General features: G+C 31.9%; 1 protein-coding gene and 1 non-coding gene across 5 annotated transcripts; both read right to left on the bottom strand.

The window, feature by feature from the left end:
- Positions 1-372: 372 nt before the first annotated feature.
- Positions 373-444, bottom strand: Trnae-cuc (transfer RNA glutamic acid (anticodon CUC)). Its single transcript has one exon. It is a non-coding gene; the product is annotated as a tRNA-Glu (tRNA).
- A 2,906-nt stretch (positions 445-3,350) lies between these two features.
- On the bottom strand, positions 3,351-14,003 carry LOC132922296 (coiled-coil domain-containing protein 170). 4 transcript variants are annotated; one of them, XM_060985740.1, is made up of 15 exons: positions 13,824-14,003; positions 11,812-11,910; positions 11,613-11,744; positions 11,226-11,519; positions 10,472-10,639; positions 10,103-10,247; positions 9,872-10,044; positions 9,611-9,811; positions 7,415-7,558; positions 7,257-7,331; positions 6,463-6,626; positions 5,823-5,931; positions 5,632-5,742; positions 5,426-5,551; positions 3,351-5,328 (listed from the first exon to the last, which is right to left on the bottom strand). In XM_060985740.1, exons 1-15 carry the CDS (start codon positions 13,881-13,883, stop codon positions 5,074-5,076), a joined length of 2,256 nt encoding a protein of 751 aa, XP_060841723.1. In that variant the 5' UTR covers positions 13,884-14,003; the 3' UTR covers positions 3,351-5,073. The 4 variants fall into 4 exon arrangements, with proteins under 4 accessions (XP_060841723.1, XP_060841724.1, XP_060841726.1 ...); XM_060985741.1 differs by lacking the exon at positions 13,824-14,003 and adding an exon at positions 12,216-12,378 and having other exon boundaries at positions 3,352-5,328; XM_060985743.1 differs by lacking the exon at positions 13,824-14,003 and adding an exon at positions 12,023-12,198 and having other exon boundaries at positions 3,352-5,328.

Raw genomic sequence — 14,003 nt, forward strand, 5'->3', positions numbered from 1 at the left:
ATTTTTTCAATAACTCATTTTATATGTTTTAATTATCCATCTACTATATATATATACAAATATAGTATACACCACATTACCACACGCCTTTACGGTTTTACGTTAATAAATTGTATACTTACATCTAAATTGAATAAGTTTTGAGCTGTAATTTTATATTTTATTCTATAAAGTATAAAAAAACCAAATAGTGAATCATATTAATTAAGTACCTATAGAGATAGTCTACAATAGTTGATAAGTAAATTATTATTTTTTACTACTATATAATAATGCCAATTAAACTTCTAGTTTACAAGTTGTTTAATGGTGAATTGTCGATGGGTTGTAAAATGTAATCATGAAGTATAATTTAAATATTGCAAAAATTTATTCCGGTACCGGGAATCGAACCCGAGCCTCCTGGGTGAGAGCCAGGTATCCTAGCCACTAGACCATACCGGATGTGGTATGTCTAATAATATAAATACATTATCTTAGTTAACTACTCTATACGTTTTACCAAGTTCTTTTCCACCCACATTGTATAATAATGTATATACAAATCCCTGCATAGTTGTATTCATGGAAACGACTAGAGGGGCTGAGCACTACCCTCCCCCCGCTTGAAATACTGAGCAGTGTATTTTTCATATTATTATTATCTGTTAACACTTATTTTCTAGAAAAATAGACCAAACATTGGCCCATATACCTTGTATACTCGGTAATCAATAATCTCAAATTCTATATCAATACATGTCGTATTAAATTCAACTTATTGATATTTGATAATATGTGTTTCTAGTTTTCTACTGTTTCTAGTCAGTGGCGTAGCTATCATCGGGCAAAGCAGGGCAGTGCCCTGGGGCCCCTAGAGCTTAGGGGCCCTCAGAGCTCTTGGTAAGTTTTAAAAATACATCCGTAAAATAATTGAAATAAAATTGAAAAAAGGGTTGGATATTTTTAATATGATAATTAAATACACGTTTTATTGGTATGAGTAAAGTCAACAAAATATTTGATTTTTTAACTCCAAAAGTATTACGTAGCATTGACGAAAGAACTCTGTTGCAAAAATATGATCAGTTTCAAAGCAAGTATTCGGATGTAATAGGACCAAATTTTTCGCTCCAGTTTCTCAATGTTTACCATCTAACTTTTCCTGAATTAACTGAGACGTGTAATGTTTACCAGTTATGCAAGGATAAATAACCAAATTTGGAGTGATGGAATGTGATATAACAGAAGTGTTCATGGCAATTTTACTATTTTATACCATTCCTGTAACTTCAGCAAACTAAAAATAATCAAAAATTATCTTAGAAATAGTACCGGACAAGATTGACTCAAATATTTATCATTGATTGCAGCTTCAAAATTGGATTTAAGTGAAGTGATAGATCAATTTGCTAATATTAAAGCTCGTAAAAGATTATAGATTTGATTTGATAGCCTTTATTTTATTTGATTTGATTCGATAGAATTAATAAATTAATAATGATAAAATGTTAATATTTAAAATTAGTTTTAGTATAATTAAATGGATTTCCTTTTTATTTTGAGTATCAATTTATTATCTATATTTTATTTTCAATAATGGCTTTTATAGAGGTATTTATATTTTAAACAACAATATAACGTATAATGTGGTTTTTCCTATATATAGAATTAAGGAGCCTAATTTATTAATTGCCCCGGGCCCCATTCCCATCTTGTTACGCCACTGTTTCTAGTGTGGTAGGTATATCTACAGAGTTATATTAGGTATTCACAGCTTTTAACCACCGACTCCCGACATGCATACCTGTATATACCTACATAGTACATAATGTCATACCTCATACACGTTTAAATAATATTATAACATAGTATCGGTAACACGTTTGTATACAAAATTTTGTTACAATTCATTTATTTCCGGAGAAACTATTGTTTTGGCGTGCTTACTAGAGAGTAGAGAGAGATGGACGAGAGCAGTGACATGACTCGTAACAATACACCTATTATTATTTTAATAGTGAGATTACACAGCGCATTTGTCTTGGTGAGAGAAGTATAATATTATCTTGACGGAGACGCGACTGTTTTGTAGTAGTTGAGATTCTATAAAAAAATAATAATATTGCGTTTTTTCGTTGTCGTCGCGGTTGCAGGAGATGCACCAATATTATTATGGTCATCACGGACGGGCCCAATGTTACCGAACCGCTCATCACGCCTCCGCCGGGCGAACGAAGACGCAATGTTTGCAACGTGCACCACGCGCACATACACATACACACATATTTATACATACATAGAGCCATAGAGGTACCTATAATAATATATGAATAGAAAGTGGAACACGTACAAGCGTTTATTATTCGCGAGATTTCGTGTCGCCTAATCGACGGTGACGACAATAATAAAAGATATGGAAGACACCAAACATACGATTTATAAAGAGCATTCATCATGCGCCTCAGACAATATATATATAATACGAGAGAGACTATTATAGGTACTACGCCAAGTCCGAAAACGACAAATATAAAGATGTCACTCGACGAAAACGAGATCGTTATGTACGCGATATATTGATTTCACGTGATCATAATATCATAATATAATAGTATCATGTGTTTTCGGACACATCGGCCCTAACGGTCACGGTACGCAAATATCTATTCGGTTTGACCAAATCTCGTCGAAAACGTCGCGCACAGAGGTGCTCCAATCATAAACGAGTGTACTGCAACGATATAGGGGTATGTATATTAGCATAACAATTATACTATTTATTTCACCATCATCTCTGTGTATAATAAACAACATTATAATATAGTGCTATGTCTACACTCACACTTACTCGGAAAACATAATATGATTTTATTGTAAAAAATATTACAGTTTATTCTATTAGATTATAGTATCTATAATTACGCAACTTAAATGCTAAAAGATTTTAATTATTTTCATTGTTTAAAACGAGCACAGATGTCGACAAAAAACGTCTTCATAATAATATTCTTTTATATCCCTTTACTAGTAATTATACGTACTTACACGCCTGGTGCCATGAACAACACTAAAAAACTAATCGTATAACCGTTTTAAAGGCTATATTCTACAATCTAGCCACTAGAAGCTATAGCGAAATCTACTTTATAGTAAGAAATACAAATATTATTTTATATTTATATCATAAATAAGACACTATACAATTTATTGTTAAGTATTCCTGGATTAAAATAAATTTATATTTATATTTTTGAATACCTCTATTGGCTTATTTAAGTAAAGTAATTAGTAATAACTTAGGTATTTGTCATAGTCAAATATCTTAAAAATATTTCAATTGAGTCAAGTTTATGATAATTTTATTCTTATTAAAAATGTACCTTAAGAATATAAAATGAATTAAAATTTTTGTCTACAAATTACCCATTAGAGAGATACATTTGAGCAATTAATGTACAATACAGTATGTATACTAAACAAACATCTTACATTCTCATTTCTTGGTTATTTTTACATTGATTCATAACGTTTATCAAAGGGAATTATTAATAATTAGAAAAAATATGAGGTGATTTTAACGATTTATATACAATATATATTTCACTATAATCAGCAAGTTGCATCTTATACAACATTTTCAAATAACAACTGAACAAATTTCACAATAGTAATAGCTACTAAGAGTAGCTACTCTTAACCTAATCTAACAATCTATGTCAGTAAAAACCAACCAAAATACAAATCATACCACCACAGAAATAAATAAGTTAATTATCAAGAAACGCCAGGCAAAAATATATTTACAATAATAATAGGAATACCGAATAAGTAATAACAGTGTACTTACATTATAAAACATAACAGTTAATACCAATGTACATACATATATTTTAATTATTTGTTTATTGTATATTATAGTATAAACTATGAAGTATGAACACATGGTTTCAACGATATGCATTACAATTTTCAAATATTAAATTAATGATTTAGAAATTGAACAAAAATAAACACTCAGCTTTGATGTATCACAGTACCTATATAAGTATGATACAATAAAAGCGATAAAATATATAACATTATTAAAATTACGTTTTGTTAAAAATCTTTTACATTTTTAACGTCCGCTTTCTAATATTTCATAAACTACTCAATCATGCTCCGTAACAATGTAGTATAGAATTTTTAGAATACCAAACATCGCGTATTAAATTGAAAATGAACTAAAATTTACGTGTACCTATAATAGTCGAGTAGACCTCTCGTAAAATTCATCTTTGCTCGTCTATCACAAATTAAATCTACACTGAAAACACGTCATTATAATATATCTATATGGCAGAAATACGAAATTCATCTGATGCATTTATTTAAATATTTTAAATTTATAAACGCTATTTTCATAATATTAAACATAACTATCAAATATTTTTATACTTGCATAACGCACGGTGAACATTAATCGAAAAGATGATTCGAAAAAAATCACACAGATAACGCATTTAAAACGGTTGCGGCTATATTAAACACTGCGCAGCACTATTATGAATTAAATATAAATTATAACTATTTATCCTATTCTCAGCGATAGATTAAAAACATTATGTACAATGTCAAAGTGTATGATTATACAGAATAGTGAAAAACTCAAAACACCCAAGAGTTTGGGCACGGATCGATTTAAAAACAAAGCTAAACATATTCTACCATTTCATAGTAGACGTTAAAAATATCGATAAAATAGATTAAATATTATTTTAAGTCGAAAAATGTGTGAAAAACGTAGACACGACAATGTTTTAGGTACGCATTGACGAACAATCTAACCGCATATAATAATATTATATTATACAGTATTACGGGTATATATACTGTATAACAATAATGACAGTGATACTTTTACGCGGCGGAACGCGTATATATGCGAAGGTGGAGGATTTTATGATTATTCACGCGTGTTTCCCTGTATACACGAATAATGATTAATGAATATATCATATGCACAGGTCGCATAGGTGTAAGGACTTCAAAGTAAAATCTACTCGTCGAAGTCTATACGTCTTGAACCGGGTGAGGCGTCGAAGTCGTCGTTCAGGTCTTCCTCTGTGGACGTTTGTTGTACGCGTTATTCAGGATCTCAAAGTCATCAACCGTCAACGGGTCTGACGACTCGGAGGGTGGTGGCAGGTGAACGTAAGATGGCAGTGGGTCGTCGTACCTCTTTGACAGGATGGAAAACTCTCGGTGGGCGGCCACCAGTTTGGTTATTTTCGACGTGATCTCGTAGTCGGTGCACGACGAGTCCAGCGCCAGCAGGCTGATCACCGTCCGTCGGAGATCTTCGAGCTTTACGAACGGAAAACATATACACAGTTTTAATACCGTGACATTAAAACAAAAACGGTACACGTTTTGCTCGCAGGCAAATTAAAAGTTTACTCACAGAACATTCTCGACGTTTCACTTCGCTCAATTGGAATTTTATCGACGATAGGTCGTCCTGTAGCACTCGCATCGTGTGCTCGTTCAGAGTTTTGTCTTGGTTATGACAATCGGAAGTCGACTTCAACTGGAAAACAAAACGGGGTGTTTTAGTTTACGAAAAATTCCGTTCGCTAAACGCAACTCCGAGTTAGAATTCGATCATACTTGTTCTTTGAGTACAGTGACTTTTCGTGAAAAACGCATCCGCAACATCTCCGATTCGACGAGACGTTTTTCGAGATCATCGATTTTCTTAGCTCTTTCCAACGAAGTCAACTATTAAATATGCACGTGGACACATTTTAAATTCAATTTAATCTTACGATACACAAATCACGACAAGGTGTTGTACTGACCTTACAATCTCCAGCATCGGATAGTTGTAGTTTCAAGTCTCGGATCTGCGCTCTGCATTCTGTCAACTGTAGTTGTGCTTTGTCCAATTGTTTTTGCAACTTTTTAGCCCTATGCAACACGTATTTAAACAATTTAATTATTCAATTATATATATGCACGCAAAGTGTGTGATATTTAGTTCAAAAAAGTATGTACTAAAGTATCCAACGGTTAAAAATTCAAGATTAATAATTATTTAAACAAACGGATAGATGAAAAATCAAAAAAAAAAAACATGTTTACAAGCCTGTTTAAAACAACATTAATAATGATATAATATTAAATTATTTGAGTTTGATTATCAAATGTCAATAATAAATTTATATTTTTTAAATAATTGATTGTAACATCCTTATTTACAATATTATATTTATTACTTAGTTATAATTTATAATTTATTATTTATTTGCCATTTTTATTTATAATCAACTAGCTATATCCGTTAAATATTTTGATTTTAATTTTAGTTCAGGATATTTTTGTACAATACTATCTGGAAAATCTAACAATTTTAATGAAAAATATTGTCAAATCCTTCAATTACTATAAAATCATAAGTTATTATGTGTTACTATATGTTTAAAGTGAAGGTCACGTTACCGTATATTAGCTTCATCTCTTTCTGTTTCCAAGAGTGTGCGTATTTTTGTACTCTCGTCTTGGACACTGATTTTCTTACGTAACAAATCGAGATGGAGATCACGTCTTTGCAGTTGGTCCCTTAACGTACGTACGCGTCGTTGCAGTTGATAAACTAAAGCGCTCTAAACAAAAAATCAAAAATATTAAAACGACGAAATCATTACAGACTAAAGTGTAGAACATATTATTATCGATTATAGAGCAATAAAGCAAATAGATACGATAATATTATATAAAGTGATATAAAATAATATTTGTCTTTGAAATATTGACGACAAAATATGATTACGCGTATTATTCTACGATCATATTATTACATGATATAAATAAAACTTATACAATATTCTGAGTTTATTACTTTAATGTTACGGTGAAGAATAAAATAATTATTATTATGGGTCGGTATACAACAATATATAGTAATACATACGTATGTTATGAGCCGAAATGGTTATAAAATATACGAAAAAGTATACTCAGCGATAAAGATTTCAAAGCGCTGATAACTACGAATAATATATAATATATAAATATATGTTTACGTACGTTTCAAAATGTATTACAGTATTAAATCTAAACTTACATAGTATTACGGTTACTTTTATTCATCAAAGTTTTACAAATACGAGTACAATATATAATCGCCAAGACTACAATAGTAAAAAAGTGGTGAACGGCAATTAAAAAAAAAAATACCAAAGTATAAAATACAATATTGTTATAGAGATACAACGATGGTTCAAATATTATACTTCTCTGTAAGGAAAATCGCAATATAAACGATGTCTGGACAACGACGACGACGTATAAGGGTAACCGAGCAGTAACTATCTCCACGGAAAAGAAGAAAAATATCAAATGATCGGTGACGATGACCGCTTAAACGTTACAACAGCAATAGTATTATTACCTTGTCGATGTTTTTATCGTATTCCAATTTGGCGAGCTGTTCGGCGCGTAGCAGCAGCGATTCCGTGTGTAAGTCCACGCCCACGTCCTTCGCTATCTGGTCCATGTGCATGGCTCTTGATAGTTTGTCGAGGAATGTAACGAACTACGGCGAGACATGGAGGTTTGAAATTCGTTCGTTCAATCAAAAACCAAAAAATAAAATAAAAATACCAACATTTAGTGGCTCCGTTCAAAACATTTAAATCACTATAGTTGCTGAGTCCCTGGCCCATTCCCACTAAATTCAAATTTTAATTTTAGCCACAATTCTTCAGTTTATATATTTGTTGACATCATATATTCTATAGAAATGGGTCCCGTAGTAAAATAATGTTTGAAATCAGCACTCGTAGAACTAATTATCTTTACAATGACCCTATCCAAAGAACTATGGTTAAAATTAACTTAGACCCAAGACTTTTGGAATTTTAGTCAAAAGTGAAGAGTAAAATAAATCTTAGACACGAACCACACAAAGTTTTGTTTTTAGTTTTCTACTTAATAATAATAATGTATATTGTATATTCATTATATTTTTATTTTTATGTTCTATCAGTACTTAAACTGAATTATACTTATAATGTTTTTATATATACTAATTTGTTATCTAATACGTACCAATATTTATGTATTTGTCTCTGTTAATTGCCGTTAGGCGTTGAAATAAATAAATAAATAAATAAATAAAAAAATATTCCGCACTTGTTGGGAACAGTGACACACTCACACACACAAGTAATCATAAAAACTATACAATATATTATATAAATATCTATACGAAAATTATAAAATTATAGATTGCATGTTTAACGAGCTAATCTCAGAAACTATTAAACCGATTTCAATAAAAGTTGTATCGAAATAGATTCTTTAAAAACTCGGAGCATGTTTTAAATTTATTCGTTCAACCCCCATAGGGTAGTATAGGGCAGGGGCCAACAAATGGCGGCCCACAGACAAAGAATAAATAACATACCAATATTACGACAACATTATTACGCGTACATATGTTATTGTTGTGAATTATTATTTTTGTTTATGAATTTTTAATGACAACAGGTGATATTCGGGTGCAAAGCATATCTTATCGCTCATATTGTTATTAATAATAACTTATTATTAAACTTTAATTGGGTGACTGTTAGTCGATTCTACGGAGTCAGTCCGTCGATTACCGCCTACCGGTGACACTATATTATTATATTATTATTTTCTTCGTGGTAATTTATTTTACGGTTAAATAATTTCTAATTTCTACCATTTTTATTTGGATATGGATAAAAAGAGAAGAAAAGTTGTAGTTGCAAACAAACAGTTTTTTTCCTGAGTAGACGTACCAATATGGTTTTGTTTTACCGGACAGAAAGGGGCCCTGTCAGTTTGTTTAATTCGTCACCAGACACTGGGCAGACAGTAGCTGTTATGAACGTTTTCAATGTTATCATGATACTTCACATAAATCATTTGCCGAAAAAATTCCCGTAAGTAGTAAACTTCGTAAATCAAAAATATTTGTGTTTATATAAATATATAATATAACCATATAGGATTGATATTGGCTACAAAAATTTTTTTTTAATGGTATAGAGTATAGACTATAGACTAATCTACTTGTCGTGCATTTTAATGTTTTATTGAATTTTTTATATAAAAAAAAAAATAATATTTAAGTTTGTAATTCAAATTTTATTTAACTGTACAACAAAATGTAATGTCCTTATATTTTTGTAGATTATTGACTGATAAATTACTCGACCGACAATCTTCTGATGAAAGTTTTAGAGATATGAGTACCGTTTAGAGAATAGTTTTAACTAGGTTAGAAATTATACAAAGTTATATAATATATATAATCTACTATAGGCGAATCGCCTATCTCGATCGAATTAGATCACAAAAAGACATGTGCCGATGCCGATTTAACCAAAAACTGAGGAACACTAAAACCAAGAGGGACCATATTTTATTTTACTTATTTTTTTTCCCCGTATACGAAATCGATATATATGTACAGTTAATATAATATAAAGCTATATTATTATTATTATTTTATGTTTCCCGTCCAACTTCATACTTTAAAAATAAAATCAATGTTTATGTATTAATTTTTTAATGTAGAAATTATTTTCAGAAAAAATGTTACGAGTATACTTACGATTGTCTTGTCATTACGTAAATGTTCTTTGGTCATTTCACACACATTGAGTTCGCTCTCGGTGTGGTTCAATCGAGTCTCCAAGTTGCGTTTTTCGTCCGTCAACACTCGGTTTTCCGACGCCAATCTGTCCTGATCAATCTGCAGCCGTTCGACCCGGTCGGTCAAACTGATTATCCTATCCTTGGATTCCCCGTGCAGCTAAGCATTTTACAAAAACGATTTTCAACGATCCTGACCTCAGGGTCGCCATCGATTTACTGTGCTCTTAGTAGCTAACTCGTTGACTAGCCTCTTCACCGCATCTTTGACACCGCTCTCAGTGGACTGAACATATCCATCCGCCGACGTCAGACACACGGCCAATGACTCCAAAAAGTGTTGCATGTCAATCTGCATTTTTTGACACCTCTCATCGTGTCCTCGTAAGTCATCTACGATGTATAAAAAATGTAATTAGTTGTTTTCAATCGGAACCGTGACGTAATTTACTTCGAAGAGTGAATATAGTGGCTTCCTGACTGGCTATATTGCTAGACGCGACACCTAAACTCCTATTGGTTGCCATCAGTTTATCTCTGAGTTCGGATAAATCACGTTCCATTACTCTCTGTTGCATTTCCAAATGTTCTTTCTCCTATAAGTGAATATATATTTTTTTTTTACAATAAACATATTATGTAAATTATTATTATTAATTTTGTTTATTTCCTTTCAACTACCATCATATACTGACGCGTCATACTAACACAACAATTATATAAAATTATGTAATTACAATGATAATCAATATACATTCATAAAAACAAATCAAATGTTTAACACATGAATTGAAGAATGTACTAATAAATATTATCATACTTGTTTTAACTTATCTATTTCGAGAATATGGCCAGCAGCCTGTCTTTGAAGATTTTCTTTATCAGCCAAGGCCCTTTCTAGTTGTTCTCTACAGTTCCTCAATTCTACTTCTATCGAGGTTAAATTTTCACTGGCAGAAATATTTTTACGACGCAATCTGTTTAATTCCTACACATACAATAATTATTAATAGTAACATTATTAGTTATTACATTGTGTTTAACCAGTTCGATTAAACTGTTTATTTTAAATAAAACAAATTGAAAATTTGGAATGTCGAGGGACAAAAAATATAAAAACATAATATTAATCGTATTATATCTATTTTATAAGCAATTATATGTTTAGACATCTTTCAGCCGATTAAATGATATATACTATATAGTATAATAATTGATTAATTAATCGGTAAAATGTATTTTAAAATACTAAAATAGTTAGGTTAGTATATATAATTACAATCCTACACATTAATAATTTAAAACCAAACCAAAATAAACGCAAACTGGAAACATATTATGTGAAAATAACTAATAGATATATACAGAGTGTAACAGGACTATTTAACAAATATAATAACATTTGTAATGGAAATTTGTCAAATAGTCTTGTTACACCTTATATATATATATTGAACATACAATTATTTTAATTTCATTAATTTTATAATATATACATTTGTATATTTATAAATAATACTATTCATTGATTATATTTTGTATACTAAAGTATAAATTATTTTCCTGATATTCACCTGATGCATTTCCGATGCTTTGGATAAGACCACATCAACAGCGGCTGGAGAATCTGAATTCAAAGACTCGTACCCTAACGCCATCGATGCTCTACTTACAAACTCTGACATTGATCTTCTTGCAGAGTCTCTCGCGTTTTCAGCTTTAGTACAGTTTAATTCCAATAAATCGATTTTCCGTTCTAACTCGGAACACCTGTCTGCTTGATGGCGATTTTCTCTAGCTAAAGATTCGGATGACATATCTGCTCTTCCCAATGACGTAGTCAACGATCTCTCTTGGTCCTCCAATTCCTAATAAAAATGCAGACATATAATCATAACAAATTGAAATTATATAAATATTTAATATATATTATAATAACAATGTTTCATGTATATAAATACTTTTATTCTATTTCTCAGGCTGGCAATGATCGAATTTTGTCTAACTTGCTGCTCTTTCAACATTTCCGTTTCGGCCTCGAGCTCTACCGTTCTTTGATCTCTAGTCCGAAGCTGCCCTTTGGTGTCTTGCAGCTACACAGAATGAAATAATCGAATTGTAGTTTTCTATCTATATATTTACCTGAACACAGTTACTAACCTCGGACATAAGGCGATCTCTTTTGAACTGCAATGCAGCCAACTCGCTTTTCAAAGTGGATATCATCTCGTGATTGCTTATGTTATCTTCAGAATCCATCTGCAAAAACAGAATAGCGTGAGTATACAAACAAAAATAATATACCAAAAGATAGTAACGCGTATAAAGGACGTAAATAAAAGGTGGTTTACTACGGGGCGAATAACATAACTTTTTTCACCGGTACCACGTACGAAACGAAAGGCTCTACATAGATTATCTGGAGTCACGCACATTATATTCCAGTTACTAAACCCTTTTCACGCGTGGACGTTGAAATCACAATAACGTTATCAAGGAATACCAGAATATATTATACATTTATACACGACATCGCGTTTAATTTTTTTCATCTGTAGTCATACCTGTTCTTTGTTTATCGAACTCTACTGGACTTTTAATAATTCGTGTAGTCTCTACTAGGGTTTCGTTATTGTCATTATTATTTCATTGAAAACAATCTCATCAAACGGCCAAAACTGATTAAAATATACACTGGTAGGTATATACCGACTTCTGACATGTTGGTCGGCCAGCCGAATACTAAATCAAACCGCCGACGCCGAGTGCGTACAGTATAACAATAGTGCGTGTGTCGTGAACGAATGGAATTTATCGATTCGCATGTCACACGATATATTATATGGCAACATTTACATAGAACCGTGTTCTTAAGTAGGTTAAACCTGTGAGTTTGGAGTTTATTTTTGGCGCATAAAAAGCCGTCCGTTTCCAATAAACGGGTGCCGTTTAATAATAATATTATATAGAAGGCATACCCGCGCATAGATATTATGTTGTTCTGTAGTACACATCACATAAAATAACAGTCCTATGTCAAAGCCAAATTTTAATAAATATTATGATATATACGAATACATGGCCACCGATTAGGTAGGTATATATAATAGTAATAATAATAACAATAACTACGACAATAATACGTAATAGATATACGATATACGTAAATGTTTTATGATTTATTCGAATGTACAGACAACATTGCAAATATTCAGCGCTATTGTTTGCCTGGTACCCAGTGGATCACATCGGGGCCAGTGCACATTATTGTGCGTGTGTATCTCTTTACATTTCGCGAATGTGTCCTCGGTGTACTTAAAAAAAATCAATCATCGTGACATGATGTTAATTTTTTTTAGCACGACACGAGTCGTGTAATGTGGTATGCATCGATACGCCTATATGTAATAATTTACTATATACATATACGTATTCACAGTCATGATTTAATCGAATGTCGCAGCACATCATTATATTATGCGCGTCGTCCGCCATATGACAATATATTATAATCATAACAGTATAGGTGGTACATCATAATAATATGCTATATAATAACGCATAAATAGGTATCACAATATAAAACGTCACTTAATGAACAAGATTCGTGTGTGCATGCTTTTACTGGTATCAGTGGTATCTGAACACCTATTATATGTAAACGCGCGTATTCCAAAACCACACATTATATCTATGTATTACACGGCACATTACGATCGTTAACGCGAGACACTGTGCTGTGGCTGGTAAATAGTTAGCAGGACATAATATTTTAATGGTACAATTATGTTTATACAGGTAGGTGCAGTGTTTCGCCGTCTTACAGATTTCGACGGATGATATCGCGTGGAAAAAAAAAGATTTTTATGGTGTTTTAATAAATAATCGATTTATATTTTCAGATTTTAAACACCGGAACGCTGCTATTAGACGATTTATTTTCGAATGCATTTTTTTTTTAATTTACAGCCCGAACAACAGAATTGAACATCACTGACGCTTCGTCACTCCGCCAAAAGTGTTTTCCGAGACTAAAAGTTTTCTCTCGCCGCGGTGTAAAATACCTACAATCTATTTTACAATGTGTGATAAAATACTTTCTCGCTCTACATCAGCTGTGCTATCTATTAAAATGACGACACGTGAATCATATAATAATCATCCCCGTTTACTTTTTGGCCGCAAAGAATGTCGAACACCCTCCAGTCTTCGTCACTCAGCGGTTGCGTCATCCCGACGAGCCTTTTTGATTATTAAAAATACTGTATTTTGTAGGTGGGCGCACAGCGGCGGCGCACCCCGTCACACGTAATGTTATACCAACTCGAACCGACCGGCATAAAAAACTAGCG

Source organism: Rhopalosiphum padi, chromosome 2 (assembly GCF_020882245.1).
Source record: "Rhopalosiphum padi isolate XX-2018 chromosome 2, ASM2088224v1, whole genome shotgun sequence".
NCBI lineage: Eukaryota > Metazoa > Arthropoda > Insecta > Hemiptera > Aphididae > Rhopalosiphum > Rhopalosiphum padi.

What these genes read in the sequence shown, in the direction of transcription:
- LOC132922296 (XM_060985740.1), bottom strand. Translation starts at nt 13,883, where the DNA reads ATGACGCAACCGCTGAGTGACGAAGACTGGAGGGTGTTCGACATTCTT. An exon ending in GAGATCGCCTTATGTCCGAG is followed by an intron (nt 11,745 to 11,811) that starts GTTAGTAACTGT and finishes CATTCTGTGTAG; the next exon opens with CTGCAAGACACCAAAGGGCA. An exon ending in CACTATATTCACTCTTCGAA is followed by an intron (nt 10,045 to 10,102) that starts GTAAATTACGTC and finishes TATACATCGTAG; the next exon opens with ATGACTTACGAGGACACGAT.